Source organism: Herpailurus yagouaroundi, unplaced genomic scaffold (assembly GCF_014898765.1).
Source record: "Herpailurus yagouaroundi ecotype Mexico unplaced genomic scaffold, PumYag 67383, whole genome shotgun sequence".
NCBI classification, from domain to species: Eukaryota; Metazoa; Chordata; class Mammalia; order Carnivora; family Felidae; genus Herpailurus; species Herpailurus yagouaroundi.
Genome location: NW_024420199.1, coordinates 738,095 through 764,153, shown reverse-complemented (window position 1 = coordinate 764,153; position 26,059 = coordinate 738,095). Strand labels below are relative to the sequence as shown.

Here is a 26,059-nt window from a genome sequence, read left to right as displayed (position 1 = left end):
CACTGTTGGTGGGAATGCAAATTGGTGCAGCCGCTCTGGAAAGCAGTGTGGAGGTTCCTCAGAAAATTAAAAATAGACCTACCCTATGACCCAGCAATAGCACTGCTAGGAATTTATCCAAGGGACACAGGAGTACTGATGCATAGGGGCACTTGTACCCCAATGTTCATAGCAGCACTCTCAACAATAGCCAAATTATGGAAAGAGCCTAAATGTCCATCAACTGATGAATGGATAAAGAAATTGTGGTTTATATACACAATGGAATACTACGTGGCAATGAGAAAAAATGAAATATGGCCTTTTGTAGCAACGTGGATGGAACTGGAGAGTGTGATGCTAAGTGAAATAAGCCATACAGAGAAAGACAGATACCATATGGTTTCACTCTTATGTGGATCCTGAGAAACTTAACAGGAACCCATGGGGGAAGGGAAGGAAAAAAAAAAAAAGAGGTTAGAGTGGGAGAGAGCCAAAGCATAAGAGACTGTTGAGAACTGAGATCAAACTGAGGGTGGATGGGGGGTGGGAGGGAGGAGAGGGTGGGTGATGGGTATTGAGGAGGGCACCTTTTGGGATGAGCACTGGGTGTTGTATGGAAACCAATTTGACAATAAATTTCATATATAAATTAAAAAAAAAAGAAAAGCACAGAAATAAAATACATTATAATTATATGTATAATTATAATGTATACATATACCTATAATTATACATATACATATATATGTATATATATCTTAAATTATATATAAATTTTAATTTTAAGACTCCAAGACAGTATTCCAGGACAATTTGTCCAATCTGAAAAAAACAACAAAGTAGATGCAGCATGGAAGCAGATTATTACAAACAAAACAACTAACAAAAAAAGGAAAGTGAGTGACTGACACTGTTGGTAACAGTATATAAAACTTGGTATTTATCCATCACCTCTTTTTTCAGGTTTTCAAAACACCTAACATAGTAATATACTTTTTATCTTGTCTACGTTTTTTTAAAGTAGCCTTTCTATCCCTGAGATCCTCTCAAAGGTAGCAGGTTGCCCCCATATGTACATGAGCTGCTAAAAACATATTTCCTAGCAATGCTAAGTCATGTCCTTTCTTGCACAACTTCTTCAGCACGATACATCAGAACTATGTGGAATGAGGTGTCTTACACTGTTTCAGGCAAACAACTTCCTTAGGTATTTCTAGGAAGGAAAGGGGCAGAGATGGGGCTGGTGAACTTGAAAGTGGGTATTATACAATTTGATATTATTCCTTATTAGGAAAAGATTCCCCATGTCTTCAAAGGAAACACAAAAAAATATATTTAAGAAATGGCTGATAACAATATGGAAAAAATTGACCTCAGAAGTAATCAGAGAAATGAATATTAAACCAAAATAGCATTTTAGAGAGCCTGGGTGGCTCAGTCAATTGAGCCTTTGACTCTTGATGTCATCTCAGGTCATGATCCCAGGGTTGTGGTAATAAGCACTGAGTGTGCAGCCTGCTTAAGGTTTTCTCTCTCTCTCTCTCTCTCTCTCTCTCTCTCTCTCTCTCTCTCTCCCCCCCCTTTCCTGCTCACATGTGCTCTCTATATATAAAATTTTAAAAATAGTATTTTAGGGGCGCCTGGGTGGTGCAGTCGGTTAAGCGCCCGACTTCAGCCAGGTCACGATCTCGCGGTCTGGGAGTTCGAGCCCCGCATCGGGCTCTGGGCTGATGGCTCGGAGCCTGGAGCCTGTTTCCGATTCTGTGTCTCCCTCTCTCTCTGCTCCTCCCCCGTTCATGCTCTGTCTCTCTCTGTCCCAAAAATAAATAAACATTGAAAAAAAAATTTAAAAAAAAAATAAAAAATAAAAATAGTATTTTAGCCTCTAAGATTGGGAAAAACAACTTTAAACCATAATGCCTACCATTAACTGGGATGTAGGGAAATGGGCACATTCACATGTGCAGGTAATGGAGGACAAATTAGTAGTATCTTCCCAGAAAGCAAAGTGGCACTACATCCCAACAGCCTTAAAAGCATTCCTTCTCTTTGACCCAGAAATTTCATTTCTGGGAAATGAAGCATAAAGATATAATTAAGGTGTATACTAAGTATATGAGCATAGCAATGGCCATATTATTTACTAAGAAAAAAATGACAAAAATGGTATATCACAGAGATTTCTTTTGCCAATACCAAATTCACTTTTTTAAGTTTTTATTTACTGTTTTGTATTGAGACATAATTGACATGTCATTATATAAGTTTCAATTGCACACCATAATGATTCAATATTTATATATACTGCAAAATTATGACAATAAGTCTAGTTAATATCCATCACCATACATCGCTGCAAAATAATTTTTTCTTGTGCTAGGAAGTTTTAACATCTACTCTCCTAACAACTTTCAAATATGCGATACAGTATTATTAACTATAGTCACCATGCTATACCTGACATACCCATGACTGGAAGTTTGTACCTTTTGACCACCTTCACCCATTTTGCCCACCACCCACCTCCTGCCTCTGGCACCCACCAATCTGTTCTCTGTATTTATGAGCTAGGTTTATTAAAGTACAATTCCACATATAAGTGAGATCATACAGTATTTGTCTTTTTCTGTCTGACTTATTTTACTTTGCATAATGCCCTCAAGATCATTAAAAATGATCATGTAAAAAATTTGACAAAAATGGTATGCCATACAGCTTTTTAAAAACAAATGTTTCAATGAAGCAGCAGAAAGAGAAATTTAAAAAAGCAATACCATTAACTATTGCCCCCCCCCAAATAATAAAATACCTAGGAATAACGTTAACCAAAGATGTGACAGATCTGTACTCTGAAAACAATAATGCATTGATTAAAGAAATTGAAGATGACACAAAGAAATAGAAATTCCACGCCCATGGATTGGAAGACAAATACTGTCAAGATGTCCATACTACCCAAAGCAATCTACAGATTTAATGCAATCCTTACCAAAATACCAACAACATTTTGCACAGAACTAGAACAAACAATACTAAAATTTTTTTGGATCCACAAAAGACCCTGAATAGCCAAAGCAGTCTTGAAAAAGAAAAACGAAACTGGAGGTATCACAATTCCAGACTTCAAGTTATATTACAAATCTGTAGTGATCAAAACAGTATGGCACTGGCACAAAAATAGACACATAGATGAATGGAAGAGAATAAAAAACCCAGAAATAAACCCACAACTGTATCATCAATTAATCTTCAACAAAGCAGGAAAGAAAATCTAATGGGAAAAAGACAGTCCCTTCAACAAATGGTGTTGGGAAAATTGGACAGCAACATGCAAAGAATGATACTGGACCACTTTCTCATACCATACACAAAAATAAACTCAAAATGGATTCAAGACCTAAATGTGAGACCTGAAACTATAAAAATCCTAGAAGAGAACACAGGCAGTAATTTGTATGACATTGGCTGTAGCAATATTTCTCTGTCTTTTTTAAGTTTATTTATTTATTTTTGAGAGAGAAAGAGCATGAGTGAGGGAGGGGAAGAGAGAGAAGAAGGAGAAGCCCAGGCAGACTCCACACTGTCAGCACAGAGCCCGAAGCAAGGCTTGAACTCACAGTGAGATCATGACCTGAGCTGAAATCGAGAGTTGGATGCTTAACTGACAGTCACCCAGGCACCCCACAACATTCTCTAGATTTATCTTCTGAGGCAAGGGAAATAAAAGCAAAAATAAACTGCTGGGACCACATAAGAATAAAAAGCTTCTCAACACTGAAGTAAACAATCATCAAAATTAAAAGGCAACCGATAGAATGTGAGAAGATATTTGCAAATGACATATCCAATAAAGAGTTAGTATCCAAAATATATTAGGAACTTATAAAACTCAACATCCAAAAAACAATCCAGTTAAAAAAATGGGCAGAAGACATGAATAGACATTATTCCAAAGAAGACACACAGATGGTCAACAGACACATAAAAAGATACTCAACATCACTTATCATCAGGGAAATGTAAATCAAAACTACAATGAGATGTCACCTTACACCAGTCAGAATGGCTAAAATTAACAACACAACAGGTGTTGGGAAGGAAGTAGAAAAAGGGGAAACCTCTTGCACTGTTGGTGGGAATGCAAATTGGTGCAGCCACTCTGGAAAACAGTGTGGAGGTGCCTCAAAAAGTGAAAAATAGAACTACGATCCAGCAATTGCACTACTAGGTATTTACCCAAAAGATACAAAAATACTGACTTGAAGGGATACATGCATCTGGATGTTTATAGCAGCATTATCTACAATAGCCAAATTATGGCAACAGCTCGAGTGTCTATCGACTGATAAATAGATAAAAAAGAAGTGGTATATATACAATAGAATATGATTCAGCCATAAAAAAAGAATTAAATCTTGCCATTTGCAACGACATGGATGGAGCTAGATAGACAGCATTATGCTAAGTGAAATAAGTCAGAGAAAGACAAATACTATTTGATCTCACTCATATGTGGAATTTAAGAAACAAAACAAAAGAGTATAGGGAAAAGGAGAGAGGCAAACCAAGAAAGAGACTCTTAACTATAAAGAGCAAACTGATGGTTACCAGAGGAGAGGTGGGTGGGGGCTGGGTTAAATAGGTGATGGGGATTAAGGAGTGCACTTGTGATGAGCACCAGGTGATGTATGGAAGTGTTGAATCATTATATTGAACACCTGAAAGTAATATTACACTGTATGTTAACTATAGAGGAATTTAAATAAAAACTGAAATATATATATATACAATAAATTTTAATATATATTTATTCAAATTTATTATATTTTCTTTTCTGGCCTCAAGGTCTTTTAAAATATTTAGGGAATATTTTTTCTAACCCTCCGGTATTAGATAAAAATTTCCCATGCGTTGGGGCGCCTGGGTGGCTCAGTCGGTTAGGCGTCCGACTTCAGCTCAGGTCACGATCTCGCAGTCCGTGAGTTTGAGCCCCGTGTCAGGCTCTGGGCTGATGGCTCAGAGCCTGGAGCCTGCTTCCGATTCTGTGTCTCCCTCTCTCTCTGACCCTCCCCGTTCATGCTCTGTCTCTCTCTGTCTCAAAAATAAATAAACTTTTAAAAAAAAATTCCCATGTGGTATCAGGGTGCTTTTATGATTTCCTTCCTTTCTTTAACATTTAAATCCTTGATCCATGCATTCCTGATTCACATTTTAATGTACAGTGTGGAATAAAGATTCAGCTTTTTTCCTGGATGGATATCCTATTATCTCCAAAACACTACTGAATGATATATCTATTTTTCCTACTAATTTGAAATGCCAACTTTTGGAGATTTTTTAAAGATATTATTCCCATTTTAGATGAGGAATGAGCTATTGCTCTTAATTCTGCAACTGATTTAAAGATTTAAAGACTTTAATCACCTTCAGAGCACTTTGAGATACCACAAGTCAACCTCTCCCATTTATTCCTCCATCTAACATATTTTGTGAGCAAGCAAAGATAAACCACAATATCCACAATAATTATCCCGAGGCACACCTTGAGTTCCCTGGAACCCAGTTTCTTGAATGCCCACTATTTAATAATAATTTCCAAACAGGTACTTATAACACCAAGGAAAGCTGACTTTAAGAATGCTGCTTGAGGCACCTGAGTGGCTCAGTTGGTTAAGCGTCCAACTTCAGCTCGGGTCATGATCTCACAGTTTGTGGGTTCTAGCCCTGCATCAGGCTTTGGGCTGACAGCTCAGAGCCTGGAGCTTGTTTCAGATTCTGTATCTCCCTTCCTCTCTGCACCTCCCACGCTCACGCTGTGTCTCTCTCTGTCTCTCAAAAATAAACATTAAAAATTTTTTTAAAAGAATGCTTTTTAAAAAAGTTAAACTCACAGAAACAGACACTAGGAAGGTGATTAACCAGGGCCTGGGGAAGGGGGTCGGGGAGTGTTAGAAAGATGTTGGTAAAAGGGTATGTGCCTTCAGTCATAAGATGAATAAGCTCTGGGGATCCAATGTAAAGCATGGTGACTATAGTTGATAATAGTGGATAGCATACTTGAAATGTGCTGAAAGAGTAGATTTTAAGCATTATCACTACCAAAAAATTGGTAACTACGTGAAGTGATGGATGTGTTAATTAATCGCATTAGGGTGATCATTTCACAAAATATGCATGTATCATTCATCACATTGTACACTTCAAATATATACAATTTTATTTGCCAATTGTACTTCAAAAAATCTGGGAAAAAAGAATGCTTGCCCCCACTCAAGAAAATTGACTTGATTTCACAGCTAATCTTTGGTACAGTACAGTGTTCGAGAGCACATTCTTTGGAATCTAAAAGGCTTGGGCTTGAATTCCAGTTCCACTAGTTACTTACTGTAGGAGCTTGGCAGTTTAATCTCTTTGAATCATAGTCCTATCATCTCACAATGGAGACAAAAAACGTACTTACCTCATAGATTATTGCTATGTATAAATGAGACAATCCATATTACACAGCAAACCTGTCATATGGCAAACACTGTTAATAATAGAGCTATCAGGGCATCTGGGTGGTTCAATTAGTTAAGGGTCCGACTTCGGCTCAGGTCATGATCTCGCAGTTCATGGGTTCGAGCTCTGCATCAGGCTCTGTGCTAACAGCTCAGAGCCTGGAGCCTGCTTGGGATTCTGTATCTCACTCTCTCTATGCCCCTCCCCTGCTTGTGCTCTCTCTCTCTCTGCCCCTCCCCCACCTGTGCTCTCTAAATAAATAGATAAATAAACAAAAAAACATTTTAGTAATAGTAATAATAACAACAATAATAATAATGTGAGCTATCATTATTACCTTTGGAGAGGGTCTCACAACATGCAATAACCATTAGTTCTTTCTCTTCAGGATCCCCTGCTAATGATAACTCCCTAGCCTGTTGTCATTGATATTGGAGTTCCTTGGTGGTAGGAACCTTGAAAATATATCCTCCAGAAGATCCAGCACAGTGCTGAGCTAATAATGGTAACAATAATAAGAGTAATAATAACAACAATAACAATAACAGCTCCTGACAGGAGTCTGTCCCTGTCAGTGGGCTTCTTACCTCAGCAGGGAGCCCTTCAAATCGGGGATGCTTGCAGTGGGAGTCATGATCATCCCACTGCTCGAAAAATTCTGCACACCTGTGTGGGTGACTCTCATTCAGGCTCTCTTCTGTTTGACCCCGGACAATTCCACTGAGACGGACAAAGAAGGACAGTTTGGGACAAAGAATTATGCAAGGCCAGGGGCTGGGGCATGAGAATGAGGGTTTGAAGTCCTTACCCAATGCCGTGAATCCCTAAACCAATGAAGTAGACGATAAAAATATGATGAGTATACCAGAAGACCTCAAAATAACTCCTCCGGATAAACTCCATAGCTGAAGTCACCATGAGAACCAGAGCTATTGTGATGATCACTCCAGTGACACCAGTGATGCTGGTAAATGTCACATACTCCACTGTCTATGAAAGAAGAAATTTCAACTTAACACAATGTATACCAAGCATACCATGCCCTTCCTGCTCATGACCAGATTTCAGATGCTTTGCCATTGAGTCAACTCACCATGTTTGGGGACTGGATAGGATTTATCCAAGAATCTTCATCTCTCTCTTGTTGAGATAGGGTGGAGAGAATGGAAGCAAGGGATCCATCTGTGGCCCATCGGCTTCTGCTGTAGTGTTCAAAGTTGAACAGGTGTGCAATGATATGAATAGCTAAATGGAAAGATGAAAGGGAATTGAAAAGTGTCTCAGAAACATTATGGCAGGCATGCCCTACTAGAAAAGGAGAATCCTATATATAGTGTCTAGCAGAATGCCGAGTCTACAGAAGGTGCCCAATAAATCTTGACTGCAAAGAGAACCAATATTTTTTTATACTCATTCTGTTACCAAAAGAATCAAATGTAAGTTCCATGAAAATAGGCCTACAATGGTGTGTGGCAAGTAGTGCCAGGTTTTCGGTAAACACTTTTTGAATGTCTAAATGCATAGATAAATGAAACTACACTCTGAATGCCTGTGACCTTGCAGTTTTGTGGTTTGCCTCAGTTACCTGTGTGTAGGCAGATCATATATGCTACCAGTTTGTGGAAGGCGAGATTGTGATCCAGTTGCTTTCTCAGGGCATGCCTGCAAAACTACAAATGGGAAGTGATCAAGGTCTGATGTCTGCAGGCAGCTTTATAAAATTCAGTAACCCATAACCAAAATGTCTTAAACAAAGCATACCTATATCCACCCAACCTTACCTCCCTCCTTGGCTACCAAAGGAGACCCTTGGCTTCCATTCCTAGCGGTTTGATATTAGGTCATCCTACTGAGGAGTTCAGGATCTCTTGTCTTTAGTGTGAACATTGACCTACGAGTGCCTGGGACTCACTGAGCAGGTGCCCCTCAGGAAAGACAGCAGATTTCGACACACAGGAAGCAGGATCAGCGTGCTGTTAAAATTCAGGCAGCGAGCAGAGGCTCGGGCCCAGGCCAACGCCGACTGGAGCAGAGGAGAGAAGAGACCATCAGCTGCTTCCCTCTCATCATCTAGCAGGTGACCATGCACCCAGTCCACTTGTCTGAGACGTGGGAATGGACAGAGCTACATCTTCCTCACCTCCTATTCAGTAGTTAGTACAGTGTAGACTCTCTGTTTGCAAATGACAGAAAATTTGCTGATCTTAATAGTGAATTGAGAAATTCTCATGACAGTGGTTTGGAAATATTTGTACAATACAAAAGAGAACAGGATTTAGTAATTTCACATTAACAAATACAGTCTATCAAAAAAAAAAACAAATACACTCTACAAATGTAATACTCTGCAATGAGTATTTTTGCGTAATACACTCAATTATTACTTTATTGTTTGTTATTTGAAAACAATCTCAAAGAGTGTATATATTTTTTAATGTTTATTTAATTAATTATTTATTTATTTTTAAATGTATATTTATTTCTTTGCGGGGGGAGGGGCAGAGACAGAGACGGGGAGAGAAAGAATCCCAAGCAGGCTCCACACTGTCAGCACAGAGCTGGTCGCAGGGCCCAATCTCACAAATCCGTGAGATCATGACCTGAGCTGAGATAAAGAGTTGGATGCTTAACCAACTAAGCTACCCAGGCACCCTGAAGATTGTATATATTTTTATTTGCACTTTAAATAAAGCTTATATATTTAGAGGTATAATTATAGATAGTGACTATTTTTTCTTTTCTGTATTTTCTAATGTAATTATAAGCATGTAATAATCATGTAAATAAACAATAAAAAATTTAACCATTTATATTTAAGATGTCTTTAATCATTGAATAAAGCTCAAGTAAAACTAGTGAACCCCTCAGAGCAAAAATTTTAAACTTAGGTAGAGATTTCAGAAGGGAGAAATTCTGAGAACAGAATTTCAAACTGACTTCCTTGGGTGGCCCGGAAGCATACATCAAATTCAATCTGATCCAGCAGTAGGAGCTGCCACAAAAGGAGACAAGAAATCAGTGCTTCAAAGAAGTATTTATCCCCAAAGAGGCTTGGTTAGGTATAAGCTGGACCGAATATGCTGAACTCCATGGTAGTTAACTCCAACTTTTCTTCTTAACTCTGTGCAACTCATCTCTGAGTCAGCTCCACATACTTGGGATTGCAGGCTATGGAGTGTGACAATCTCCTAATAGTAGCAGAGGTGGTAGCAGCAGCCAGGCAATTTTTGTTGCACTTTAGCCAGCCTTACATGTGTGCTATCAGCAACTGGCTGAAAGGCAGAATGTGGGTTACAATTAACAATTTCTTGGACTTTTTCTAATAATCTTTTTCAGCACAAAAACTATTTTTCCATACAACCTAAACCCAGGGAAACGTGACATCAAGCCAGATAAAGATCTGCCTACCGTCCACAATGGCTTACAATGGCAGGCAGTGCAGTGAACAGGGCTGCCCCACTGTTTTCTGTTTCTGGCTCTTCCATAGGACCTGTGTTTTCTCCCTCTGCTGAGTCACACTCCGAGTGTTTTTGAGAGAGACATCCTGCTCCATTTCTGAGTAAATTTTCTCTGCTCATCTCAAAGATCTTGCATTTCCACATTGGTTCACACAGCTTGCTTATTTGAGTCACAGAGGTTTCTTAAAGTTAAAATTGGCAAGTAAATGGAAAATATAGGACTACAATTTCACAGTTCCATATTTTGTAGGGGCTATCTGTATGGGATAAATTATTTTTAGAGGAAATCTTTTTTTACCATTACAGCACATTGAAATATCCCAATTTATGTTCAGTTTTCAGTATCAGCACTACCTGATGTTCTAATTCAACTGTCGCTGTCCTTAATGTCTTATTGACTATAAATTTTCTTTAATGTTTATTTATTTTTGAGAGAGAGAGAGAGAGAGAGGGAGGTAAGAGAGAGAAGGAGACACCAAATCTGAAGCAGGCTCCAGGCTCCCAGCTGTCAGCCCAGAGCCTGACACGGGGCTCAAACTCTCGAACGGTGAGGTCATGACCTGAGCTGAAGTCAGACGCTTAACCGATTGAGCCACCTAGGCTCCCCCTTATTGACTATAAATTTAAACTGCTTCTTATGTTACTTATTTGTTCTGCTTCATAGTGAATCAAATAACTGTATTTTCCTAGAGGAAGCATGAATTTAAGAAATGCAGTACAGAATGATTAAATAAATTACGGCACATCAATGCCATGAACTGCTATGTTCTTAAAAGGATGACAGCTATAGGCACTGGAGTAGCAATGGTATATGTTTAACTTTCCGGTGCCGCCCGGGCGGGGCGTCTTGATTTCCAGCATTTGCCAATTGACATGATGTGAATACTCCTGCCATGGCAGATTTCATGATACCAACTTGATGTCACTGAACACCATTAAATACAGGGTTGAGAAGAGATCCACATAACTGGCTGTTGTAAGCTGGTATGAGCTAGTTCCAGCACACCACTAGTTACGTACTCACATGGAAAGATATCTGAGATACACTACGTGTAAGAAGCTATTTCCAGCCAATATCTACAATGTAATCCCTGCTCTGGTTAAAACAAAAACCTCTTTGTTACTGTGTGTATCAAAACTCATAGAATGGTGAACCAAAAAAGAGAAAATTTTACTGGATACAGGGAATTAAGAAGTGTATAAGAATAATACCTATTGGGGTGCCTGGGTGGCTCAGTCGGTTGAGCGTCTAACTTCGGCTCAGGTCATGATCTCGTGGTTTGTGAGTTCTGGCCCTGTGTCAGGCTCTGTGCTGACAGCTCGGAGCTTGCAGCCTGCTGTGAATTTTGTGTCTCCCTCTCTCTCTGCCCCTCCGCTGCTCATACTCTGCCTCTCTCCGTCTCTCAAAAAGATATAAATGTTAAAAAAAAAATTTTTTTTAAGAATAGTACCTACCACAAAAACAAAATGTATGTCTGATATATGTGTGAGCATATGTCAATGTGTCTACACACACATGCACAACAGCACTATTAACAGTGGTTGTCTCTGGGGAATAGGATGGGAGGGCAATTCTCACATTTTACTTTATACACTTCAGTATCATTTGATCTCACTGAAAGTAGTATTGTTTATAATTAATTTTTTTAATAGAGAGGATTTTTTAAAATGAAGTGAACGAAATGTCCACAGCATATCAATATGATTCATTTTTCTGTGGCTGACTTCTTGGTCATAAAGCAATTAAGCTCTTAATAACTAGTCACATTTATTGCATCATTCTCTTAACAAAAAGCTGTTTTTAAAATAAATTAACACTTGCTTTGGAGTTATAATTTCCAAAGAAGGATCAAGGATCAACATTTAAAATGGAAAACAGCAGGATGAAATAAACAAACAAAACATTCAAATTAGTTGTGATCTCAACATGGATCCTTTGATTAGAAAGAGAAAAGAAGGATTTAAAAAAAAATGACAATCTGTCTTTAAGCATGTACATTGGAAGGGTCTTTGTGGAAAGCTAATGATCTAATCAAGATGAAAGTGAGTTAACCAAATCCCTTACCTACTGAAAAACTGACTAGTGTTAGCAGTCAAATTTGCTTTTCTAATCAGATAATGGCCAGGTTGATGAGCCTGTGAGAGAATAATTCTCACCTCCCTGCTTCTTCCTGGTCACCACCACACCAATGTGCCCTACTTCTTCTATTCTTGACCTGTGACTTCCACAGCTTTCTCCATCCCGTTATTCTCACCTGCCCCCTGCCTTTCTTCAGGCCTTGAGTTCTGCAGCACCACCCACCCCAGAGACTCCCTAAGCATCCCTCTTGTTTGTTAGGTATTTTTCTCTGAGATCAGTCCACAGCGGTAGCTTTCAAGTTGTTTGTTTACTTGTCTTATTTTATTATGTGTTTTAAATGTTTGTTTATTTTTGAGAGGCCAAAAGTGGGGGAGGAGTAGAGCATGGGACAGAGGATCAGAAGTGGGCTCTGAGCTGACAGCAGGGAGCCCTATGTGTGGCTAGAGTTCAGGAACTGCGAGATCATTACCTGAATTAAAGTCAGATGCTTAACCGACTGAGCCACCCAGGCGCTCCTGTTTACTGTTTTAAACCAAACTATTTCTTAAAACCATAAACAGGAGTCCATAAAACAGATAAAGGTTGCTTTGGTTGAAGTAGAGGCAGGGGCAGGAGCACTACTTGATTAGCTTTCCCTTCACACCTATAAGAGCACTTGAGTTTCTGTAGAAACCAGTTTGAAAATGATTGCTTAATAGTTTTGTTTACTGTGTGTTTTTATTATTTGATCAGGGGAGTGTGCCCTAAATAGGGCTCTGAGATTTTAGTGAACAAAAATACAGGATGCCCAGCTAAATTTGAATGTCAGATTTTTAAAAACAAATGATTTTTTAGTATGCATATGTCCTGTGCAATATTTGGCATATACTTGTACCAAAAAATGATTTTTCTTGAATTCAAATTTAACTGGGCATCCTGTATTTTTCTGGTAACCCTAGCCCTACAAGAAATCAGGGCATTGGGTCTCAAAGAGCTGAGGCCACAAATAACAACAAAAAACCCAAAGAGATTCCCCATATCACAACTATGATACTCATCCCCAGGATTTCTCTTGTTTAGAAGTACTTATCGGCTTTTTCATATGACAGGAAGGCATGCACGAACAGGAAAACATTCAGCCCCAACCAAGTAGCCTAGAGGAAAAAACAAACAAACAAGCAAAGAATAAAGTAAAATTTGGGTATGGGAAGGAATAGGTAAGTCATAGGAAATAATGTCACCATTTTGGCTATTTTGTGTTTGTTTTCATTTTAAATGAGTACAAGCCCTCTAGTATCTAGCTGCCTTTCAGAGAGAGTTAGTACTTCAAGACATGCATTAGACGCTAATGACCATGGTCAGCAAATCAAGGCCATGAGCCAAATGTAGCTCACCATTTGCTTTGTACAGCTTATAAATTAAGAATGGCTTTTACTTTTTTATTTGTTTTCACACATTTAAATGGTTTGGAAAATGAAAAGAAAAAGAATATTTCATGATGTGAAAATCACATGAAATTCTAATTTCAATGTCTGGAAATAAAGTGGAATTGGAACTTAGCCATGCCTACTTATTTTTATATTGTTTATGGCTGCTTTCATGATTCAATGGGAGCATTCAGTAGCTGTGACAGAGACCATATGGCTTGCAAATCCTAAAATATATACAACCTAGCCCTTTACAGGAAACATTTGCCAACTTCTGGACTGGAGCAAACTATTGCAACTAAAAGATGCAATAAGTGAATAAATGGATTTCTAAGGAAACAAAGAATAAATTTAACATCTATAATAATACCCATCTGAAAGAGATTAAACCATTCCAGATGGGCCTGGGCCTGCCTCTTTAATTATACCCTGACACACATTTTCCTGTTTTTAGATTGTGAGTCTCTTTTCAAATTAAGCTACCATTGCTTTGGACTCATTTGAGCTCTTAAGACTGCTTTTGTCTATCTCAAGCTCTGTCTCTGCACTGGGAAAAGGGGCAATTTGGACCCCACTGCCCCATTCATTGCCTTGGAAATCAACCATTGTGGCCGTATCCCAAGCTTGGAGGTGCTAGTTTGTAACCAAGCAGGACTCTAGGGCATTAGGATGCCCCTAAAATATATTGTTGACCTCAGGATGGCTCAGAACCATCTCAGTCCCATGAGTAGAGGGCCGTTAGCCTAGGACATGGCCCATTAAGAGTCCCTAGATCTGGACTGTTCACACACCTTTAGCAGCATAGCATAGTGATTTATAGTGATATCGGAGACAAATTCCTTGGGCTCAAATTCTAGTTCCACCACTTTCTTGTTCTGTAATCTTATACAGACATGTGATTTAACTTCTTTGAACCCCAGTTTCTTCTATAAAGTGAGGGTAGTAACAATATCTACCTCGCAGCAATGCTGTGAGGCTTATGTGAAATCAAGCATGTGAAGTGATTAATACAATGGTTGGTGCATACTAGGAGCTAACTACAGACTTGTGTCATTACCAGGCTGGCTTCGCCAATCCACTTCTACCTGCATCCTTTGCTTAGACACCCTTTCCAGAACTGAGGATCTTTCAGAAATTCATTGACCCTAATAGAAAAAGAGAGGTGAAAGACACAGATACCTCAATAGTTCAAAAGACAGAAAAGAGAAGTTTATTTAGAGAGAGCAGAAATATTTCAGGATCCAAGAGAAACACAAAGAACTCTGTGTCAGACTATCACCAACTGTAGACAAGGAGAATACAGTGACATTTGGGAATAAGGAATTCCATTTCCCACCCTCACTATCATTTCTTCCATTATGAATGGATAATGAAGTCGAAGACCTGGCAAAAGGAGGAGTAAGAATGTTTTCTGAGTAATTTAATTTTTATGTTAAAAAACAGTTCATAGGAAGGTAGCCTCAGTGGCTCAGTCGGCTGAGCATCCAACTTAGGCTCACGTCATGATTTCACAGTTCGTGAGTTCAAGCCCCGCATCAGGCTCTGTGCTGACAGGAGCCTGGAGTCTGCTTCAGATTTTGTGTCTCCCTTGCTCTCTTCCCCTCCCCTGCTCACACATTCTCTCTCTCTCTCTCAAAAATAAATAAACATTTAAAAAAATTAAAAAAAAACAGTGCATAGGAGTATATGTCAGAGATAGCAAGAAGTCTGAGCCTACCAGCAAGGTTGGTAGGGGGTGGAAATTCAAAGCTATATAGTTAAATGTGAGTCACCACAATGGGTGTTGAACTCTCTAAGCAAAAACTAAGGGAGGGATACAAAATGCAGGGGATTTTAGAACTAAAAACAGACTTATATTTGTATCTAGTTATTTCATTTATCTCCCCCCACACACAGATGACCTAAAGTCTAGAGAGGATAAATAATTTGATCAAGATTACTCAATTAATAGCAGAACTGAAACTAATTCCTGGGTTCCCTGTCTCCTAAACTAGTGCAAAAGGAATTACATACACTGCATTGAGCATTGAAAATATAAAGCATAAGGTAACTGGCCCAGTTAGGCACTTGGCCTTTTATTAAATGCAAAACAAAGAATCTGATTGCTCTTTACACCTTTTTTCCTTGAGCACCTGGGCAGTCCTTGGGGACCCAAAGAGGAGAAAAGAGATAACCCCAGAAGGATGGATAACATGAAGATCTAGGAAACTGAGAAAGAACAGGGAGTTCCAAGCTCAGGAGTGGCTCAGAAAAGGAAAAATGAGGGTGGGGATAGGTGTGTGTGTGTGTGTGTGTGTGTGTGTGTGTGTGTGTGTGTGTGTAAGGAAAAGGGGATTGTGCATATGTGGTGTGGTCAAGAACATCTGGCCTAAACACTGGGAAGCTGAGTTTGAATGATGGCTCTGCAATCAATTCACTGTGTGATATATGGAGTTGGTTTATATCTGCACTATGCAATGCCGTAGACACTACCCATATGTGATCATTTGAAATGTGGCTGGTCCTAACTTAGATATGCTATAAGTATAAAACACATATCGTGTTTCAAAAACTTAGTGAAAACAAATGACATTACATGCTCTTATTACTATTTTCTTTTTTTTTAATATTTTTGAGTGGAAAGTTTATTGGAACATCTTTGTCAAGCATAATTTAAAATTATTTAAAATAGAGGCACCTGGGGTTCCCAATCAGTTAAGCCTCTGATTCTTGATTTGGGCTTAAGTCATGATCTCATGGTTTGTGAGATCCAGCCCCACATCAGGCTCTGTGCTGACAGCGTAGAGTCTGCTTGGGATTCTCACTCTTCCTCTCTTTCTCTCCCCCTCCCCAACTCATGTGCATGCACTCTCTCAGAATAAATATTTAAAAATAAAATTATTTAAAACAAATTAAAAACATCTACAAAAGGTCAGAACTTTCAGTATTTTAAGATGAAGCTAATTTAGTTATAGTATCATGGTTAAGAAAATAACAAGTATGGCAAGCTATACATTTTTAAATTATAAAAAAAACATTAAAAATTAAATATCTGGGGCATGTGGTGGCTCAGGTCATGATCTCGCAGTTCATGGGATTGAGCCCTGCATTGGGGCTCTCCACTGACAGCGTGGAGCCTATTTGGGATTCTCTCTCCCTCTCTCTGCCCTTCCCCCCACCTTGTGCACTCACGAGTGTGCTCTCTCTCTCAAAAATAAATAAACTTAAAAGAATTAAATATCTAACAAAATACGTCTTGCTGTTGCTTTGGGGGAAAAGGTGGAGACAAATATGTTTTATTTTAATTATATATATTTATTAAAAGATTTTCCATATGACATTATAAATAGTCCCATTTCTTTTGTATTTTTCTATAATACATGAATTCACACAAAGGAGATGGAATACATAAAAATAGAAATATGGTAGAAAAGTAAACCACATCACACCCAAATACACAGTTAATTATTACAGAAAGCATAATCTGAACATATAAGGCTTATTAGTTTTAGAAAAAGAGCACTACCCACCCACAGCTTATTAGTATTTTCAATATTGATTACATGTTGAAAGGATAATATTTTTGATATATTGGGTTAAACTAAATATATTACTACACATTAATTTCACCTATTTCTTCTTACCTCTTTCAGTGTAGGTACTAGAAATTTTTTACATTAGATATATGGCTCCCATTACATTTCTATAATCAACAGCACTGGGCCATGGTCTTGAAGAATATTTCTATATCAAACGTTCAGTGATTTTATGAAATCTTGATGTTAGTTAGCAGTATAGAAAGGATGAAGAGAAATGAATGCTGCATGGCAATAGTTAGAAGTGAGATGGAAGAGAAAAAGAGAAGATGGAAAATGAAAACAAATTGAAATTTCAAATACTTGTGATCTATATCATTTGTCCTGTTACCAATCAATTTCTGGAGTTGAATTTTTCCCTTTTCTAAAATGGTGAAATATATCATACACAGAAGATTTTACAAAACATATATTTGTTCTCTTAGAGTTGAGTTTTTTAATAGATAACTGGCCTTAGTGGGCCTAATATTGGCATGGAATATTTCCATTTCAAATAAGTTTACAAATGTTAACAAATATAATGTCTCCTTCCTCTGTTAAGAGTAATTAATAGATAGTGAAATGTCACTTACCAGAAACAAAACTGAGAACCAGTGGTTAACCACCCAGTTGCCCATTGTCAAGAGGTGGTTTGGAGTCTCTCTAGGCAGCAGGGATGATTCAACAACTTGGATTCTGGAGGCGTTCTTCAGGATTAGGTCTTCTGTCTAGCTCAGGGTATGTGAGTCTTTAAGATATGAAAGATGCACAATTACCCAAAAAGATTCAAGGAATGAATAAATGCATTCTGCCTTCCTCCTTCTACGGAACTATGTTATCAGCTTCAGTAGACCAGCCCTACCTATGAGAACCACAGGGGTTTTCCCTGGTGGGGTTTTATCCCTTCAGGAAATAGCAATCTTCTGGAGTGAGAATATTCTCTCTCATCATCTTATCAACATGACCTAATGTGAGGCATTGGTTTCCTTGGTAAGACAATTTGCTAAGTTTCTCATTAAAGGCTAGGGCTATAAACAGATGACCTCAGGAGAAGCAGGGCAGGAAGCAAGCATGTGAAGCTTTAAGGTGGGCAATCAGAAGAGCTGCTACACCTGCCACTGCGATTTGGACCTCAGCCTGGCTAGCTCAGAAACGTCACTTTATATGTTCTCTGGGAGGATGAATCTGGCTCTAGGGACAGCTTGACTGGCTAGGACAAGTGACAAAATGGCTAAATGAATACAATAAAATTTAGGAGATATAAAGATACACCTTGGTTCAGATAAAAAAAAAACAGAGTACTCACAACGAGAGAGGTGATGATCTTCTAGTATGATGGATTAACTAGAGTTGTGTGTTCAGTTCTGTACACTGATTTTTTTCCTTTTCTAAAGTGGTAAAATATATCATACACAAAAGCAGGCATAAAACACATATATGTACTTTAAAGAATAATTTTAAGGAATGAATATTTATTCATTTATTAACTACCCAGGTTAAAATAATAGAATATTTATTTCCATAATCTTAAAACCATCTGAGTATCCTTCCCTGATTACTATTCCCTTATTCCTCTCTCTCTCCCAACAGATATAACTACTACTTTGAAATTTGGGGTAATTATTGCCTCGTTTCTCTTTATAGGTATACTAACTGAATGCATCCCTAAACAACATACTGTATTGTTTAACGTTTCCTGGTTTTGAACTCTTCAATAAACGGAACCTAGTTGTTTGTAAGTATGTATGTTCCTGTGATTTGCTTCTTTTACTCAATATTGTGTTGCATGATGATAGAAAAATGTTAATGAAATGATACATATATGGTACAGTTACTCTAGAGTATATATCCTGGAGTGGAATTCCTGGGTCCTGGGATTTGCACATGTAGAATTTTACTACATAATGCCAAACCTTTTTCCAAAGTGCTCACATTAATGTATAATCCAACGAGGCATGGGTGAACATTCCACTTCCTTTGCATGCTCTCCAACACTTGGTATTTTTATTAGACTTTTACTATTAGACTTTTTTATTTTTATGATTCCAGTGAGCATAAAACATTACTTTGTTGTGATTTTAATTTTCATTTCCCCAATTACTAATGAGGTTGAGTATCTTTTTTTTTTTTTTTTCAACGTTTATTTATTTTTGGGACAGAGAGAGACAGAGCATGAACGGGGGAGGGGCAGAGAGAGAGGGAGGCACAGAATCGGAAACAGGCTCCAGGCTCCGAGCCATCAGCCCAGAGCCCGACGCGGGGCTCGAACTCACGGACCGCGAGATCGTGACCTGGTTGAAGTCGGACGCTTAACCGACTGCGCCACCCAGGCGCCCCAAGGTTGAGTATCTTTCATTTCAACTGTTGACGCTTTGGATTTTCTTTTTGAGAAGTGCCTATTCTAGTTTTTGGCCTGTATTTCTATTGTTTTCTTTGTTCTATAGTTTATAGATTTTAGAGTTCTCTTTATAATATGATATTAGTCTTTGGTTACATTTATGGCTTATCTTATTCTTTCAAGAGTGTTTTCTGATAAATAGAAGTTCTTAATTTAATGTACTCTGATTTATCAGTTTTTTCTTTTCTAATTTATACATTTTGGTCTTCTTTTAGAAATTCTTTAATACCCAAAGATCATTGAGATATTCTTTTACATTTTCCTCTACAAGTTTTATGTTTTTGCCTCTCACATTGTTTTGACTTCATCTGCAGTTGATGTTTTTATGTATAGTGTGAGCTTCCATATGGAAAACTGTGCCAGCACCATTTTTGAAAAGTACACTTTCTTCACTGATCGAAAATGTCAGTTCTATATACAGGTGGGTTTATTCTTAAACTCTATTCAGTTCACCCCATGCCACAGCCTTAATTCCTATGGTTTTATAATAAGTCTTGACATTTGATACGGCAAGTTTCCCCACCTTGTTCTTGAAGAATGTTTCAAGGTATTCTTGACCTTGTGTACTTGTATGTAAATTTTGGATTCAACTTCCTTTTGCACGTCTTTTGTTACATTTGTTGTTCAGTACTTTATATTTTTTATAGGATTGTAAATTATACCGTTTTATTTTAATTTTTAATTGTGGCTATTGCATAAAAGGGCAACTTATTTTTACACATTGATTTTTATATCCAGCAATACAAAGCTTATTAATTTTATATCCAGCAATACCAAGCTGATTAATTCTAATATTTTAGTATTCAGTCTTTGGATTTTTATAAACTAAGTCATACTTCTGTTATAATGACAATTTTATTTCTACCTTCCTGATTCTTATATCTTTTATTTCTTTTTTTTTTTTTTTGGCTTGCTGCACTCACTAGAACTTCCAATACAATATTGAGCAAAGCTAGTAATAGCTATCTCCTTATCTAATTCCCAGTCTCAAAGGGGATTTTTTCTTTTTTTTATTCATTTATTTTTTAATTTACATCCAAGTTAATTAGCACAGAGTGAAATAATGATTTCAGGAGTAGATTCCAGTGATTCATCCCTTATGTATAACACCCAGTGCTCATCCCAAAAAGTGTCTTCCTTAATGCCCCTTACCCATTTAGCCCATCCCCCACCTACAACCCCTCCAGCAACTCTCAGTATGTTTTCTGTATTTAAGAGTCTCTTATGGGGGCACCTGGGTGGCTCAGTCGGTTAAGCCTCCGACTTCGGCTCAGGTCACGATCTCACGGTTCGTGAGTTCGAGCCCTGCGTCGGGCTCTGTGCTGACAGCTCGGAGCCTGGAGCCTGTTTCGGATTCTGTGTCTTCCTCTCTCTCTCTCTCTCTCTCTCTGACCCTCCCCCGTTCATGCTCTGTCTCTCTCTGTCTCAAAAATAAACGTTAAAAAAATAAAAAATATATATATTAAAAAAAAGAGTCTCTTATGTTTTGTCCCCCCTCCTTGTTTTATTTTATTTTTATTTTATTTAAAAAAATTTTTTAATGTTTATTTACTTTTGAAGGAGAGGGAGACAGAGCACAAGCAGGGAAGGGGCAGAGAGAGACAGAGACACAGAATCCAAAGCAGGCTCCAGGCTCTAAGCTGTCAGCACAGAGCCAGATGCAGAGCTCGAACTCATGAACAATGAGATCATGACCCGAGCGGAAGTCGGACGCTCAACCAAGAAAGCCACCCAAGTGCCCCACCACCTCCTTGCTTTTATATTATTTTTGCTTCCCTTCCCTTATATTCATCCGTTTTGTATCTTAAATTCCACATAGTAAAGTCATATGATATTTGTCTTTGACTAATTTCGCTTAGCATAATACCATCTAGTTCCAAATGGAAAGATTTCATTCTTTTTAATTGCCAAATAATACTCCATTGTGTATGTGTGTGTGTGTGTGTGTGTCTGTCGATGGACATTTGGGCTCTTTCTGTACTTTGGCTAGTGTCAATAGCACTGCTATAAACATATAAACATTGGGGTGCATGTGCCTCAAAGGGTTTTTTTTTCAACATTTCACCCTTAAATATATTTGGTGTAACTTTTTATAGGTACCTGGCTATATGTTCCTATTTTACTTTAGGCACAAAAGTAAATATGTAAAATAATAAAAGAAATGATAGCACATTTTTAACAGCTTTATTGAGGCATAATGTACATACCCTAAAATTTCCTTGTCATAAGGGTACAACTCAATGCAAAGCACATTTTACATTTTAAAAAGCTGAATATCTCTTCAGTATCACAAAACTCATAAAAATAACACTTTCAGGGGCGCCTGGGTGGCTCAGTCGGTTAAGTGTCCAACTTCAGCTAATGATCTCACAGCTTGTGAGTTCAAGTCCCACGTCGGGCTCTGTGCTGACAGCTCAGAGCCTGGAGCTTCAGATTCTGTGTCTTTCTCTCTCTCTCTCTCCCCCTCCCCTGCTTACATTCTGTCTCTGTCTCTCAAAAATAAATAAAAACATTAAGAAATTTAAAAAAAATAACACTTTCATTAGCTAACACACCTGGAACTTAGCATCACAATGCTAAGTGAAATTAGCACAGTAGGTGGTAAGCATATTCTTAGAAGCCATTCCTACACTAAGACAGCTAGCAATCAGTTAACTATACATGGAAGTGTCAGTGAACCACATAATATATATTCTCCTAAACCCAAACTAAATATACCACCAACACAAGTTCCCCTTAGCTCTGCCAGAACTGCTCATCGCCACCTCAGTGTGCCTTGACTTGAGGGGAAATATGACAGGGGAAGGAGGAGCTGAAAGAGACCATTATCTTAACCATGTGTGACAAAAATATCTTACTTTTGCAAATTTTATGAAAACACTTGACCATGCCCAAGACCACACCTTAAAATGGAAACTGAAGCCCATCCACAGGAGGTTAACCAGGATGATGTAATGATTTGAAACCATTTTATATTAGGAGGTGTTAATGGATTTAGGGAATTTGTCCTGGAAAAGAGGTCTGTCAGGAACATGAGCTTATTGGTTGCTTGGGTTTTGTTTTTTGTCTTTTTGGAGAAGGTTTAGTTTGTTTTGTATGGGATCCCAAGAGGTCTACCTAAGAATGAAGGCATTAAAGTAGTAACACATTTTTAAGCGGCCCTGGTGCAGTGGGCAGAGCGTCAGTCTCATAAAGTAGTAACATATTTTTGTTCAATATAAAGCAGAATTTTCTAACACAGGTGTTAGAGAAGTGATGAAGTAATGAGTTTCCTGTTATTTGAGATGCTTAAGGAAAAATGAATGACTCCTTGCCAGCTATTTTATACGGGGAATTTCAGCACCAGATGGATGGTTAATTAAATCTCTTTGAAGTACCCTCCAATGCTGAGATCCTGTGATTCATAAGAGAATGACTTATAATCTAGATGACAATTTATGCATTGTCTAAACGATTATACATGCCACACTGAATGGAGCCTTGTGTCTGTTGGGAGGGGCCCCGATTCCCAATATTAGAGTACTAGGAAGTCAGTTGATAAATTGGTGAGCATAGAATCTAGGCAAAGATGGTCAGATGATCTTAATGGAATATTATTATTAAACTGCAGCAGCAGGATCGGTTGGGCCCTTTCAAAATAAGATTATATTAATCCAAATAAAATATTCATGCCCCAAATCTGAGGCTCCTCTTTCTTGGACAATGTGGGACACACTAAAAAATCCTTACTGTCAACCTCCCTTTTTTGTAACTTCTCCAAGAATTGCTTTCCTTCTTTTGGCTGTAGACATTATAATACTTTCCTCCCTTTTGTTTTACCAGACTGTCTTAATGTTTGCATTTCCCAGGTTTATAGATTGACAAGTTTGAGGTTGGCTGCTTCCTGGAGACCTCTAGGGAGTACTTAAATGTCATCAATAACCTATCCACAGTTATACTGTAGGCTTTTGTAAATATTTCCTGTAGACGGTTGATCCCACCCATTGTGGGTAGATTTTTGTAAACTGCAAACACATAGCCCCTCCCTGACTTGCTTGCTCTGTCTTCTTCCTGATCACTTGCCTCTGTCATTTACCCAAACTTACTTTTACAATTATAACTTTTGTACACCTTTTCCAGGAATTAATATATAACAGTAACAGTAAGTACTGAATTACCTAACAGTTGAAACATGTGCTTAAGACACTCAGAAAAATGCTTTTAAGAATTCTTTTAACAATATGATCCTTGGTTTTCAAAAAGATAAATGTAAGAAGCCATGATGGAAAAAACTGGTATTTGTATTTACTTTAATGTTTTTAATTTGAATCCATAGTGGATAGTTTGGGGAAGACAGCCTTTTCTTTTTAAGAATTTAGAACCCCTGGGGCGCCTGGGTGGCTCAGTCGGTTGGGCTGCCCACTTCAGCTCAGGTCATGATCTCATGGTCAGTGAGTTCTAGCCCCGTGTCGGGCTCTGTGCTGACAGCTCAGAGCCTGGAGCCTGCTTCAGATTCTGTGTCTCCCTCTCTCTGACCCTCCCCTGTTCATGCTCTATCTCTCCCTGTCTCAAAAATAAACGCTAAAAAAAATTAAAAAAAAAAAAAAGAATTTAGAGCCCCTAAAGGTGTTAATCTGGCTTTGATCACAATGTCTAAAAATAAAGTGTCTCATAATGATAAAGGGATTAATGCATGTGGTATTGTTTGAAATAAATTCTTTTCAGAATGTTGGATCAGAACCAGACCTCACAAAGTGGCCTCGATTAAAACAAACAAACAAACAAAAAAGACAACATGGTGTGATGAAGCTGGATTTAACTCCTAGCTCCTCACTTACTACCAGTGTTGCCTTGGAAAAGCCTAAATTTTCTAGGCCTCAGTTTCTTCATCTGTAACTCAGTGTGCTGGTTTCTCATGGCAAAAATGTCCAAGTAGTAGTCTATATTAATTGGCAGAAGATGAGGTGGTGTAAGGGAAGAGGCAGTGATCCAGCATAGAAACACAGGTTTCAGAAGCAGTCTACCTGGGTTTGAAGTCTGCCTCATTTTACTTCTCCCTATAATGGGTTGTTGTAAGAATTAAATGAGTTAAAATATGTAAAGCAATTATACCAATGCACTCCATAGTTGCTTGCTGAGATGATGATGATGATCCCTAAGAAAATATAAGCAGAGAGCCTGAACCCAATGGTACTTTCTTATACCATTAAGAAAGAAAGCAGAAGGATATAAAATCAATGCACAGAAATCGGTTGCATTCCTATACACAAACAATGAAGCGACAGAAAGAGAAATCAAGGAATTGATCCCATTTACAGTTGCACAAAAAAACATAAAATACCTAGGAATAAACCTAACCAAAGAGGTGAAAAATCCATATGCTGAAAACTATAGAAAGCTTATGAAAGAAATTAAAGAAGACACAAAAAAATGGAAAAAGATTCCATGCTCCTAGACAGGAAGAACAAATATTGTTAAAATGTTGATACTACCCAAAGCAATCTACATATTCAGTGCAATCCTTATCAAAGTAACACCAGCATTCTTCACAGAGCTAGAACAAATAATCCTAAAATTTGTATGGAACCAGAAAAGACCCCGAATAGCCAAACAATCTTGAAACAGAAAACCAAAGCAGGAAGCATCACAATCCCAGACTTCAAGCTATACTACAAAGCTGTAATCATCAAGACAGTATCGTACTGGCACAAGAACAGACACTCAGATCAATGGAACAGAATAGAGAACCCAGAAATGGACCCACAAACATATGGCCAACTAATCTTTGACAAAGCAGGAAAGAATATCCAATGGAATAAAAAGACAGTCTCTTCAGCAAGTGGTGCTGGGGAAAACTGGACAGCGACATGCAGAAGAATGAACCTGGGCCACTTTCTTACACCATACACAAAAATAAACTCAACATGGATGAAAGACCTCAATGTTAAGATAGGAAGCCATCAAAATCCTCAAGGAGAAAGCAGGCAAAGACCTCTTTGATCTTGGCCGCAGCAACTTCTTACTCAACACGTCTCCAGAGGCAAGGGAAACAAAAGCAAAAATGAACTACTGGGACCTCATCAAAATAAAAAAAAAAACTTCTGCACAGCAAAGGAAACAATCAGCAAAACTAAAAGGCAACTGAGAGAATGGGAGAAGATATTTACAAATGACATATCAGATAAAGGGTTAGTATCCAAAATCTATAAAGAACATATCAAACTCAACACCCAAAAAACAAATAATCCAGTGAAGAAATGGGCAAAAGGCATGAATAGACATTTCTCCAAGTAAGACATCCAGATGGCCAACCGACACATGAAAAAATGCTCAACATCACTCATCAGGGAAATACAAATCAAAACCACAATGAGATACCACCTTACACCTGTCAGAATGGCTAACATTAACAACTCAGGCAACAACAGATGTTGGCAAGGATGTGGAGAAAGAGGATCTCTTTGCATTGTTGGTAGGAATGCAAGCTTGTGCAGCCACTCTGGAAAACAGTATGGAGGTTCCTAAAAAAGCTAAAAATAGAACTACCCTATGACCCAGCAATTACACTACTAGGCATTTATCCACGGGATATAGGTGTGCTGTTTCGAAGGGAAACATGCACCCCCATGTTTATAGCAGCACTATCAACAATAACCAAAGTATGGAAAGAGCCCAAACGTCCATCGATGGATGAATGGATA

General features: G+C 38.2%; 1 protein-coding gene across 1 annotated transcript in view; it reads right to left on the bottom strand.

Annotated features, from left to right (window-relative positions):
* Positions 1 to 17,634, bottom strand: part of NOX1 (NADPH oxidase 1) — a 34,447-nt gene extending 16,813 nt beyond the window's left edge. The window contains 7 exon segments of the mRNA XM_040467269.1: positions 7,071 to 7,203; positions 7,292 to 7,473; positions 7,577 to 7,728; positions 8,069 to 8,153; positions 8,396 to 8,506; positions 13,047 to 13,154; positions 17,575 to 17,634. Coding sequence (XP_040323203.1) covers positions 7,071 to 7,203; positions 7,292 to 7,473; positions 7,577 to 7,728; positions 8,069 to 8,153; positions 8,396 to 8,506; positions 13,047 to 13,154; positions 17,575 to 17,619 — 816 coding nt within the window. The 5' untranslated portion in view covers positions 17,620 to 17,634.
* Positions 17,635 to 26,059: the final 8,425 nt, after the last annotated feature.